Here is a 13,387-nt window from a genome sequence, read left to right on the forward strand (position 1 = left end):
AGGGCTGGTTGGCTCTTAGAAACCTTTCGGAGCAATGCATGGAATATAACATAATAAGCTTCCCCACAACTGAAAATATGTGTGTGTATTTAAACCAAACCTAAAAAGCTGATAACAGCTGCTTAGAAGTAGTATTTATTTCAGAATCATTTGTAAACATGAGAATAACTTAAGTATGGGTCTCAGTTTAGCTTTTTTTAGAATTGCAGAATTATATTTATGCTGCTGTTGTATTAGAATAACTTAAATGTCATCTTAAAATAGAAATGTGTATTTTAAGTACTAATGCAAAAGGTAAATGAAAAACACTTTTTAAATGTATGAAATTTATTTTTTTGGTAAGAATCATAAATGTTAACAAATTACCTATAATTGAAGTGATTAGTTATTTATCAGCAAGGTGGTTTGGTCAGACATTATACACAAACTTTGGTATACTCTAGAGTGCTATCGCACTTGTAAAATTTTCTTGTCTAACCTGAATTTACATTCCATGGTGATAACATGGTAAATGTAGTGTTATTAAAGTAATTGAACACACACACACACACACACACACACACACACAAACCCTAATGTCTATATTTAGGGCACCCTTATGTAATCAGATGTTTCTGTGTTTTGTGCCAGAGTCAGGCCTATGATCTGAACTAATCTCTTCTATTACTCCCCATTTCCCTTCTTGCTTACCTAAACTCTGAATTTGTTGACTACAATCCGTAGTGGAGAGTTTAAAAAAAATAATCAAATCAATATATTTATTATATGCCATTACTATTAAAACATTTCACAAATTGATTTAATTTCATCTAAGTGGAAGATTTGAAATCAACATATGTATTGAATTTAATAAAAATGATACTGTTTTGGTTTTTGACCTAGGCGGAACTGGAGGCTTTTGAAAACAGACTGAAAGGGCGTCGGAAGAAGAACAGGAGAAGAGATGAAGTGTCAGTGGAGCTGACGCTGTGGCAGAAGTACAAACACTACCTCCTTCCAGCCTGTGCTCTGGCGGTTTTAGCGTGTGCGTGGTACATAGCCCATACGTGGCCTGACAAGTTCTGATCCGCTCACATACCTCAGATTGGGTCTGGAGAAGCTAAATCTGGGACGTTAGGAAGTGTATACTGTAGGACGTATATATTCACTTGCATCTCGGTGTTCTCTTCCAGCTGTTGTTAGAAGGACAGAATGTTAAGCTTTATCCTACTCAGCACACCAGAAGTGGCAGCGTAACACTGTTTAATAGTAAAAGCATGACTGAAGCTGTGCGATCAGGCTTTCATAAGTCATAGCCAGTGGCAGGGCAACGTGTCAGTTCAGTGTGCTTCCTGTTAACACAGTTGTTTCATTTACTATTTCAAACCAACTTTCTTTTCTTTTCGCAAAATCAAGATGAAACTGAGCCATATGTGCATTAAAAGGAATATTTCACGATGTTTTGGTTACTTATTAAAACGTTTTCTTGATCATGTTACTTTGTACTTAAAAAATTATTCTCTAAAAGACCTATTATATTGTAACATGAAGCTATGATTAGATATAATTAGATTCCAGAAATTGGTTTATTAGGGAGGAATTTTTTATCAGTTATTGAAATACATTTTTATGTAGTGGGTTTCTCTGAGGAAAATATCATTGTTTTAAAAAAATGTCAGGCTGGATTTCTCACATGTGGCTATTTCTTGTGTAAGAAGCACTTAATTGAAGTTTGGCATGTTCTATAAAACTTGTATGTGTCTTCTCAAAGTAACAAAAGAAAAACTGCTATTTAGGAGCAATAGATGCTTGAGCACAGGGCTTAGGAGCTTCCTATACTTATTCTCATTTCTTCTTACTGTATCCTGTAAGTAGATTTCAACTGGAAATAATCCATTCTTTTGAAAACAAGCTGATAGAGAACTATCAGTAAGCCAAATCTGTTTGAATTGTCATTTTAAGTGGTTTTGCTATTTAATTTTTGTATGGTTAATGTTTTCATTAAAATTTTTCATACCAAATTTGTAACCTAGAATATTTACTATTATCTAAATGATTCAGGGTCCAATAATTTTAGGCTAGGTATCAGTATCAATGTATAAAAGCTCTAATACTTGATGCAAAACATAGTTAATTGGTAGATACCAAAAAGTGTAGAAGTAGGTTGTAAACAGAAGTACAAAGGATTTTTAAACTTTGCTGACTTTAATTCAAAAATTTTTCATGGTCTATACATTTGTCTAGTGTTAGCTACTGCCTAGAATGGAAAGGCAGTCATTCTTTTCATGATGGCATTTGTGTTTTGATCTTAGATTTTTTTTTTTTACCATTTTCCATGTTAGAGTAATTGGGTTGGTGTTTCAGAAGCTCTAAATCAGAGCTGCTACACTTATCGTCATTTCCTTTCTCTAAAAGATGAGTATTAAAGACTGTGAGCAACGGGGTGTCTACCTGGGGAGCCACTTTCTTGTATCTCAGAATCCTGGCCTAATAAACAAGCCTAAAGCCTGTTTCCTATCTGTTTGTTGGGCTTCTGTTCTTGCTAGTTTTCTTTCTCATTTCTTGGGAAGCATTTAGTGAGCAGAGCAATGAGTCTGATGGAATTAATGATAATTAAGCTATTTACTATTGTGTATTTGCCTGGCCAGTAGTTCAGATTATCCAAAGTCACACAGCTATTTACTCAATCAACAGATACGTTTCCTGTGTGATAGGTACTTTGTAGGTACTGAAGATGAGAGTGATCCTTGCTCTTAGGGAGCTGTTAAGGAGTGCAAGGGGGCAGGAAGGGGGTAAGTGGGCACTAGCTGTTGTATTCTGGGAAAATCCCTCTGAGCTGTGCCCCAAATGACCTCCATTTGAAGATGTGAGGGGAAAATCCATGAGGGAGGGAAAGTAACAAACACCAAGTCTGCGAGCCCCGTGGACCATGGTGAGGAATTTGGGTTTATCCCAGTGGCAATGAGCAGTGTTGGAAGGCTGTAAGTAGGGAATAGTCGCTGCTGTTGTTGTGATTGGCTGGCTGCTGGCTGCTGGCGGAGAAAAGACTGGAAGGGAGCAAGGGAGGGAGATGGGCTGGGAGGCAGCCCAAGCCGGAGGTGCTGGTGATGCCTCGCCTCAGTTCCCATCGCCCTTGAATGAGTGGAAACTGCTGCTTGATAAGAGGAATGAATGAGACAGGATAGTTCTTTAGGGTCAACATGAAGTTCAGTTTGGCCTACATACTTCTCTGGAGGGAAATAAAACAGTACATATTGGCCATTTTTGCTTCAATCTGAACCAGAGAAGGAATGGAAGAGTTATCAGATAGCCACTAGGAACAACATAGATAAAATTGTGAATGTCATGGCCTTACTTTCCTATTTACTTTGTGTCATTGTAAAGGCTATTAGCCTACTATTTGAAATTTGTGGAAAATTTATATTGAAATTTTAGTTTTTCGGCTTAAACTTTTAGGGAGTGTTCAGAACCTAGTATTTGCATTTCAGTTACTTAAGTCCAAATTAAATTCAAATGTCAAATAAATTGGTATAATCTTTGCTGAACTTGCCATAGGAACTGGAAGCAAAACATTGAAAACATTTGATTTTGCAAAGAAGTCTGATGCTTGAGCTTCATGGCTATGAATGTTAAAATTTTATTATTTATGTATTTATTTAAGAGAGAGAGTATGTGAGTGGGGGAGGGACACAGAGAGAGAAGCAGACTCCACACTGCCGGTGCAGAGCCTGATGCAGGGCTTAAAATCATGTCAAGATTATGATCTGACTTGAGTCAAAACCAAGACTGGGAATGCTTAACCAACTGAGCCATCCAGGTGCCCCTACTTATTTTTTTTTTTTAATGTTTTTTATTTATTTTGAGAAAGAGCAAGAGCTCATGTGCAGGAAGGGGCAGAGAGAGAGATTGAGAATCCCAGTGGGGCCCAATCTGGAGTTGATTTCATGACCTGAACTGACATCAAGAGATGGATGCTTAACTGACTGAACCACCCAGGTGCCCTGATTTTTGTGCTGGGGATTTACCCAAAGGATACAGAAGTGCTGATGCATAGGAGCACATGTCTCCCAATGTTCATAGCAGCACTGTCAACAATAGCCAAATCATGGAAAGAGCCTAAATGTCATCAACTGAATGGATCAAGAAAGTGTGGTATATATATATACAATGGAGTATTACAAGACAATGAGAAAGAATGAAATCTGGCCATTTGTAGCAACGTGGATGGAACTCAAAGGTGTTATGCTGAGTGAAATAAGGTAGAGAAGGACAGGTACCGTATGTTTTCACTCATAGGTGGAACAGGAGAAACTTAACAGAGGACCATGGGGAAGGGGAAGGGGGGGAAGGGAGGGGGAGGGAGGTAAACCATGAGAGACTTGAATACTGAGAACAAACTGAGGGCTGATGGGGGAGGGGGAGAAGAGGGGGGTGATGGGCATCCACTTGGGATGAGTACGGGTGTTATATGGAAACCAACTTGACAATAAACTATAAAAAATTTTTAAGGATTTCAAAATAAATTTTATGATACAGTCACCTTGGTATTTAAATCCATATAATGTTGAGAAAACATTAACTGTAGGGGCCCCTGGTGGCTCGGTTGAGCGTCAGACTCCGGCTCAGGTCATGAGCCCCACATGGAGCTCTGCTGTCAGCCTGTCAGTGCAGAGCCCGCTTCAGATCCTCCATCCTCCTCTCTCTGCCCCTCTCCAGCTTGTGCTCTCCCCAAAATAAATTAATAAATATTTTTTAAAAATTGTTTTAAACACAGGTATGTATCTGTGGTAGTTTCAAGATGACCTAAAGCTTTTTTGGTCCTTCATGTTATTCCAGATGACCCCAGTGACTCCTCCTAGTGTTACCTTTGCCCATCCGTGGGTGTTAGCACATGTTGAAGCTCCAGGGTCAGCACTGATGTAGGGCAACCGTGTCTCCTCTCTGGTCTTTGGAAGTGCTAAGTGGCAGTGATTAGACCACCCTAAGCCTTGGGGCTCAGAGTCTACTTATAAGTTGGTGAGCTTCATAGAGAAAAGAAGCACTTTTAGAAGAAACGGGAATTTGGGAGGGGGAGCTTCGAACCCTTCAGAGGACAAGAGAGACCAGGCATCTACCTGGAAGACTATTTTCAGGTATTGCAGAATCTTGGTCTGTTGGGAAAGTTAGGCCTCTAACTGAGCTGAGCTTCTCTTATTTCTAAGTTTCAATTGCAATTAATGTGGGCACATATTTATGTGGTACCATGAAGAGATAGCCACATGCAGCCTGAAGTTCCACAGTCCAGATTCATTTGAAGTGAAACACTTTCAGAGAGGCATTCCCTTTTCACCATCATCTGGCCACCCTCCACCTTACAATATTTTCCCTCATAGCACCAAACAGTACCTGTCATTGTATCCTGTGTTTGTTTGTTGTCTCATCTGCTTCACTGGAACATAAGCTCCATGAGGGCAGGATTGCGGTTTCCTTGACCACTGTAACCCCAGCGTGGGCACGCCTCGCCACAGAGTAGATGCCAGCATTCATTTTCTAGGGCTGCCATAGCAAATGACCACAAACAGAGTAGCTTGAAATGACAGAAATTTATTCTCTCACAGTTCAGGAGTCCAGAAGTCCAAAATCAAAGCGACAATGGGATTGGTTGCTTCTGGAGACCGAAAACGACTCCATGCCCCTCTCTCAGCTTCTGGGGGTGGGCGTCAGTCCTTGCCTTGCCTTGGCTTGTAGACATAATCACTCCAGTCTCGCCTCCATCTTCACATGACCTTCTTCTCTGGGTCTGTGTCCTTTTCTGTCTCCTCTGTATCTGTTAAAGTTCACTCAGCTGGTATAATCTCATTTTAATTAATTCTATCTCAAAAGACCCTATTTCCCAATGTGGACAGTGACAGCCTCCAAATGGACATTGGCTTCGGGAGAGACACTATTCAGCCCACTATAATACTGATTATTTAACGTCTGTAAGCCTCATTTCCTTTTGTAAAGTAGCGGCAATAAGCATTAGCTATTATTATGTGTCTGCAGCTACTTTAAAGCAGTTTACATTTTAAAAATTGCTACGATAGCCTATATAGTCTCCTTTTACAGCAAGGGAAAGTAGGTTTGTTTCAAGAATTAAAAACAAAAGTGACATATCACTTTGTGAAGTACTTGCCACATGGTGCTTAAAAATCTTAGCTACTCACCTGGGTGACTCAGTTAAGTGTCCAACTTTGGCTCAGGTCATGGTCTCATAGCACATGGGTTCAATCAAGCCCCGCGTCAGGCTCTGTGCTGACAGCTTGGAGCCTGGAGCCTGCTTTAGGTACTGTGTTTCCCTCTTTCTCTGCTCCTCCCTGGCTCGTGCTCTGTCTCTCTCAAAAATAAGTAAACATTAAAAAAACTTTAAAAAAATCTTAGCTATAATAATAAAGGTAAGTGTGACTTAATCTCATAACTTCAAGACTTCTGTTACAAATGGATTCACAAATCAGAGGAAAATTGTCGTGAACTGAGGCACCTCAGTTTTTGCTCCTGTGGTCACTGTCGTTGAGGGGGGCACTGTCCCTCTGAAGACCAGGCAGAATGCTGGCCAAAGGTAGGGACATTTGGACAAATTGCAGGAAGGGGCCCCGATGGTGGGGAGACTGCACTAGGTGTTCGAGGGCGCTAAAAATAAAGTTCCTTTGGCATTTTTCCTGGGCAGGTTCTTATCGCCTTCTTCCCAAATGACTGCTCTGGTATAGTAGAGGAGGGCACTGATGTACTAGTAATACCACGTACAGCAAAGCAGAATGTCTCCCACACTAGTTTTAGCATATGCACAGTATTTCAGTGGGCGGGTATGGGGACGCTGATCTCTTCTTTTAAACTAAACATCCTCTCCCTTTCCTGCAACAGGTATATTTCCAGTTCACCTATGTCTTGCTCTTTCATATTTTTAAAAAGTCTTTGCATCTTTAGATCTCAGCTAAAAACACCACATTCTAAATCCCCTAAAGCCAGCCCCACATTATTTTCAAGTATTTTTCCATAGCTTATATTTGTGTGTGTTTACTGCATCTCTTCTACTAGACTGACAGTTCTGTGAGGGAGGGAGCTCTTGTTCACCTGGCAGCTAGCAAATCCTAAATGAGTATTAGCTGAATGAATAGCTAAATAGATAAGTCGTGGGGTAGCCTATCTGTCTTAGCCACTGCTTGCCTATTATCGGCCCCGGCGGGTGCCGGCTGCAGCTTTAAAATATCTGGCTTGTTCTCAAATTGCCTTCATTTGTAATACTAAGCCCTAAATGGGTCTGGAATATATGTGACCAAAGTTTCATCTGTAAAAATATCCTTTCCAGGGATATATTCAGTATGTTTAAGTTGATTTTTCCATAAACCTCTTTAAGCTTCATTTGATTTTTTAAATAATCGAATTAATTGAATATATACTGGAAATGCTAGACAAAATTTCCAAAGACTAGAAATGTTTCTTTTATAAAATTAAAGTATTATAAGAAACTAGCTGAAGGTTGCTAAGTTGAAAAGCAAATGTGGCAAATCGTTACAGAGGAATAATTCAGGTCATTGAAGCTTACTGTGGGCCCTCTGCATGTTCAAAGTACTTCAGATGTTATGAGGCTTCTCACATTTTTGTGATTTCTTACATGATAAGCCCTTCTTACAAAGTACTTAAAAATAGATGTTTACTGGCATACCAACAATACCTCAAGTATTCACTCCGGTGCTATTGGTAACTAGAACTGGTGGTTGTTGTTTTTCTGGAAAGAAGTTTATGTTATTTTATATTTCTTTTTTGTTTGTTTTTATTTATTTTTGATATATTGAGAGACACAGCATGAGCAGGGGCGGGGCGGAGAGAGAGACACAGAATCCGAAGCAGGCTTCAGGCTCTGAGCTGTCAGCACAAAGCCCGATGCAGGCCTCAAACCTCCAACCCGTGAGATCATGACCTGAGCTCAAGCTGGACGCTTAATCGACTGAACCACCCAGGCGCCCCACTGGAAAGAAGTTTAAAGAAATTTTATACCAGCAATGCAAGCAGTGTTAGTTCTCAGAACACAGTATAGTAGTGGAAGAGAGAGGGACACTCAGCTACACCAGCTCTCTCAAATCCACGGAGTTAGCTACTTTAATTTCACAGTTCCTGCAGCACCTCCACCAGAGGGCAGAACGTGGAAGAGAGAGGAGGGGACACAAATTCATACTAGCCTTCAGAATGCCTGTGGAACCCGGGAAGACTGAATCTAATCCTCCTTTTGCAAACTAAGTTAACTGTGGCTCAGAAAGCCCACGTGATTTGCTCAAGGTGGAGCAGGCTGAAGAATCCCCTAGGGTCCTTGTTTTCTGACTGGTGTCCCTGCAGTGATGACTTCTGAGGAGGCAGTATTTTAATAAGAACACAGTCCTGAAGTTACACTGCCTCCGGGGCATCCCAGCTCAGCACTGGTCCAGCTGGGAAAATTTAGACTGGCTACTTCAGCTCCCTAAATCCCTCTCCTCTCCAAAATAAACAATAATAGTACCTACTCCATAAAGTGGTTGATAGACAAAAGAGAGAATGCATGTACAGTGCTTAACACAAAGCTTGCCTCAGATACTAAGAGCTTAATTTTTATTGATTATGATAAACTTGTCAGATACTGGATTTCAAATCTGATGCTTGGAACAGTTTTTTACTTTTTCGTTTCATTTCAGAAGCAAAATAAGGACTTCCCCCCCAGCTGTACAAGTGTAGACAGTCTCCCCCAGCAATAATATTCAAGGAACAGGTGCCTGGTGCATACTTTGTTGACTATGCATGGCCTCCACCAGAAAAATGGAGATGGGCTCATTCAATGACCTCATGAATCATTTTTGAAATTTCCACTAGACTGGAGTTGGATGAAAACTCATTTTTAAGAAAAATGCAGTGTAGTCTCCTTGCGCCCCCCCCCCCAACTCCCAGACATTTGACAACTTGTCTTGGGCTTCAAATGATAAAGTGATCTTTACCCTGTAACTACCTGCAGTGCCCTCCTTGACGCCGGCTGGAGAGGAGCGGATGCTGCCACGGACAGAAACGCAGAGTTGCTGGACCGCTCAGTGGCAGCCTGCGGACGCCCTCCCTAGGAAATTGCCACCTGGGCTTACTAGGGAAGCAGCCGAGGTCCTCCCACACCCCTGCCAACCTCAGCAGAGTCTCAGGCAGTTTTGCAAAAGCAGTTTCTTCAGGAAGCATGTAACAGAAGGCAGGTTTCTATTTGTCTAATGCAAATAATACTTGCCTTCAAAACGTTAAATCTTTTCTTGAGAAAACAAAGTTGGCCTTTTATTGCCAGTGCCTGCAGGTTTTTTTTTTTTTTTTTTAATTTTTATTTGGCTAAGCGCTGGCTAAAAGAAAATGGTCTAGGATGCGATAAGGAGGTTTTGAGGGAGCCGAAAAGTAACTCTTTTGCTCCCAACTATTCTGCCTCCCACAGCCCAAACTTTCAGGTCTTCTTTTCTTGCCGTCCTCACGGGGTGTAAATCTGCGGGTGGGGGTAGGGTACTAGCAGTCTGCTTGGCCTTCCCTCTGTCCCCTGAAGAGTAACTTCTTCAAATGCAAAAGAGGTGGGGTTGCGGTGGATCTGTCCTTAAGGGCACGTATGGGTGGGACCCGGAGACAGCAGTGACAGGAGGGAGTGGTCCGCGGGTGGGATCTGTCGAGCAGACAAAATGTGGGGCCCCTGTCCCTTGAAGTTCAACTTGTCTCTTCCTGAGTGAGGAGCAAGGCGTCCGTAGTACGTTCCCCCTACCCCGACCCCTAAAGGGGCACAAAGGGGAAAGAAAAGCCACCTGGATAAGAGTGGCAGAGGAAAAAGCAAGACATGTTCTCCAGGAAACAGTCCCCAGCCCTGGCTCGGGAAGAGCGCTACCGCCCAGCCGGGGCCCCGGAGCAGGTAAGATCCACGAATTGCGCTTGCCCGCCAACAGGTCGGGTGACCTCTCAGTCCAGATGAATTCAGGGTCAACCCCACCTTCCCCTGCGTCGTCCTCTCCCGGGGGCCACCTTCCTCCCCAGCCGTCGGTGAGCTTGGGCTTGCCCAGCACGCCGTGGAGCTCCCAGCACCAGTTCTCGGGCGCACCATCCCCCACGGGTCGCTCAGCGTCCGCGACTCTCGCTAGGTCATGAGCAGACTTTCCTTCAACGCCCGGGTCGGGTCTGTCCGGAGACCCAGCTCTCCTGGGCAGGCGCGTCGGCACGTCCCCTGCAGCGTCCCTCCTCGGCCGGGCGCCCTGCACGCGGCCAGTGGACCAGGCGGCGCGCGGGCGCCTGGGGAGGCCGCAGCAGGAGCCGTCGGAACGAGCCCCTCGGGGATCCCCGGCTTCCTCCTCGCGCCAGCGTCGCGGTCGCCCCGGCGCCGGGAGCCCTGCGCAGCAGCCCGGCTGACCCCAGACGTAAGCCTGCTTTCCGACTGCGCGCCCCTCGGTCTCCGTCCCTCGCAGAGCCGGACTCGCGCTCGCTGCCCCCGCGACCCGCTGGTGCCCGGAGCTGGCTGGCCCATGCTGAGCGTCAGCACATCTCAGAACCCGGCGGGCTTGCAGCGCGCCGGGAACTCCCGCAAACTGTCTCTGGCGCAAATCCGCCTGGACACGCCGGGCGCCGGCCTCCGGGGGGCGCAGGCTCCGAGCTCCTCTGGGTTTGGCGGGCCCGGGTCAGGTCTGGGGAAGGGACCGCGCTGCCCCTAGTTCGGGAGAGGAAAGGGAGGGAAGGGCATCACAGACGGTTCGCACGGGCCTGAGACCCCCAGGAACAGGGTGTGATTTGCGACCGCCTTTCTTTTTCGGGGGCAGAAGGGGCGCAGAATCCGCGCGCTGCCGGCTGCACGGAGTCGGGGACCAGTGACCGCGCTCCGCGAGCGGGGACTGAGGGCTAGGCGGGCGGGAGGAAGGTGGGGTCGTGTCGGATCCTGTGGGGACTTCTGCTCTGGCTCCCGTGGCGGGCGCCGCACTCCCAGTGCCACCAGCCTGGGGCCGGTGGATGGCGGTGTCGGCGCTTTTAGCACCGCTGGTGGAGCCCGGACCGAGCCCCGGGCGCTCGGAGCAGTGAGCCGGACCGGAAGGCGCCCGGGCTGGGCATTCCCTGGGAAGCGGTCCTCGCAGTGCAGAAGGTGGAGCTTTCCTCCCGCGGGGAACCTCTGAGAACAATGCACGGCAAAGACCAATAATTCTTGTGTAAGACTACGACGGCTTCTCTGTACATATTTGTAGTTTTTAGGTTTTTCTTTGTGTAGAGTAGTTTGCTGATGGAAACAAAACTCTACATAGGAATGCCGACTGCTACCAGAAGGGGAGCCAAGTTCAGGATTTACTTAACGAAGTCAGGATCATTATCCGAAAACACACGCTTTAGCTGGAGGTGTTGGAATTAAAGATGCTGCAAAACATTAATTTTTGGCGCAACCCGGAGAGCATGGGAAGAATTGCACCCATGCGTCCCGTTTGCCCCATCACTGTCGTAGGCATTCCATTCTGTCTGGCCAAGCGGAAAATGGGGCTGCTCGGCAGGAGGAATACTGCCTGGTACAGAACTCCAGATCCACAGGAAACACTCAAGCAACCTCCAGACTTAACCTCTTCCACAAAATCCAGTCAGGTTGCAATGTGCACACACATACATGCTTTTGTGTTTTAGACTGTTCAGTGAGGGTAGGAATGGAAAAAAAAAAATCACCAGAGTGAAAGGTGCTGTTAGGTGGTGGCCCCCGGAGAGTAGAGTATGGATTTTGGTGTCTAAGCTAAGTTCAAATCTCTGGCTTTACCCCCTTGAAAGCTAGAAAGCCCTGGGCAAGTCAGATACTCCTGTTGAACCTTGATGTTCAACCTTCATCCAGCAAATGGAGATGATACTACTGGCCATTTATAGGAATGCTGTGAGAGTTAAGGAAATAAGTATGTCCTAGGAATACCATCCATGATAGTTGTGCATTCTATGAAGTCTCCCTAACCCATTTTTACTTGCAGAGTTGGTCCCATTCTCGGATCCAAGGAGGCTCCTTGGCTTTTCTGCACAGCCAGGCTTCTGTGATTCTAAAGCTTGTGCTCCCCAATAGAGTAGCTGCTGGTCACACAGTGTTATTTAATTAGGGTCATTATTTAAATTCATCAAAATTAAATCAAATTAAAAATTCTGTTCTTCAGTCTCACCAGACATGTTTCAAGTGCTCACTAACCACATGTGACCAGTGGCTACCATATTCTGTCAATAGAACATGTCCTTCAATGTGGAATGTTCTCTTGAGCTTTCTTTCACTTGAGTAATAATTTAACGAGGCTCTTGGGTGATACAGGTTTTCTGTTCAGTTGCCTCCTTTTGCTTCTTTTCTTCCCAAAGAGTGGTTTTGTAATGCTAAATCACTTCTGTGATGTTGAGGTCTTTGACATGGGGCATTTGTTGAAGGGTAAATGGCTAGATTCCTTTACAGATCAGCCAACAAGTGTGAATTAGCCACAAAGTCCTTGGGCATTTCCACTCAGCCTTGATGATTTTTGCTAATGTATTCTTTTCCCTTCACAATGAACTTTATGGCTGATGGTGTTCCTACATTTAGAGCAGAAACTCCAACATAAAAGAGGAAGGCTCTTCTCTCTCCCTTATACCCTCACATGTTGTATTATTTTTTACAAAAATGACACTACTAGACTACCCCAGTGTTTGCATCACAATTTACTGGGAGTGTTCGATTTATGTAAACTTGAAACTAATACCTCCAGCTCATTCTGTAGGACCCCTTCCCGAACTTACCACCACTTGACGGACTATATTTTACTTCTTTATTTTGATTATTTTCTGGGTTCTCCTGCTTGGAGATAGAAGCTTTACACAGGCAGAGATTTTCTGTGTTTGTGTTCATTGTTAGAAGGGTGCCTGGTACGTAGTTGGTACTTACTAGTTATTTGTGAATGGATGACAGTATGGCGGTATATTTGGAACTAGCTAGGACAGATAGATGCTGGTTGGTTTCCAAGGGCTCTGTAACAAATAACCACAAACTGGGTGGCTTAATGCAACAGAAATTGATTTGCTCACTGTTCTGGAGACTACAAGTCTAAAATGAAAATGTCAGCACGGCCATGTCCCTTGAAGGTTCTAGGGAAGAATCCTTCCTCCCCTCTTCCTAGGTGCTGGCGGCTCTTGGCCATCCTTGGCTCCGAGCTGAATCACTCCAGGCTCCGCCTCAACAGTCCTTCTTCCCTGGGTCACCATGTTCTTTCCTCTTATTATAAGAACCCTGGTTATATTTGATTAAGGGCTGACCCTAATCCAGTATGACTTCACTCTAACTAATTACAAAAGCAAGACCCTTTCTTTCTTTTTTCCTTCATATTCTTCTTTTTAATTATTTAAATCCAAGTTAGCTAACATATAGTGTAAAGACCCTCTTTCTAAGTAAGGTCACATT

General features: G+C 44.4%; 2 protein-coding genes across 8 annotated transcripts in view; both read left to right on the top strand.

The window, feature by feature from the left end:
* The window catches only part of NFXL1 (nuclear transcription factor, X-box binding like 1), a 67,679-nt gene extending 65,183 nt beyond the window's left edge, over window positions 1–2,496 (top strand). For all 4 annotated transcript variants that reach the window (XM_029946147.1, XM_029946171.1, XM_029946156.1 and 1 more), the window contains exon 23: window positions 883–2,496. In XM_029946147.1, coding sequence (XP_029802007.1) covers window positions 883–1,065 — 183 coding nt within the window. In that variant the 3' untranslated portion in view covers window positions 1,066–2,496. The remainder of the gene's footprint in view (window positions 1–882) is intronic.
* A 7,122-nt stretch (window positions 2,497–9,618) lies between these two features.
* CORIN (corin, serine peptidase) overlaps window positions 9,619–13,387 on the top strand; it is a 256,347-nt gene continuing 252,578 nt past the window's right edge. For 3 of the 4 annotated variants that reach the window (XM_029946227.1, XM_029946242.1, XM_029946233.1), the window contains exon 1: window positions 10,017–10,382. In XM_029946227.1, the coding sequence (XP_029802087.1) occupies window positions 10,113–10,382 (270 nt within the window). In that variant the 5' untranslated portion in view covers window positions 10,017–10,112. Of the gene's footprint in view, window positions 9,884–10,016; window positions 10,383–13,387 lie in introns of those variants that run through there. The other variant, XM_029946248.1, reaches the window with a different exon arrangement.

The sequence above is a fragment of the Suricata suricatta genome, chromosome 1, assembly GCF_006229205.1.
Source record: "Suricata suricatta isolate VVHF042 chromosome 1, meerkat_22Aug2017_6uvM2_HiC, whole genome shotgun sequence".
NCBI lineage: Eukaryota > Metazoa > Chordata > Mammalia > Carnivora > Herpestidae > Suricata > Suricata suricatta.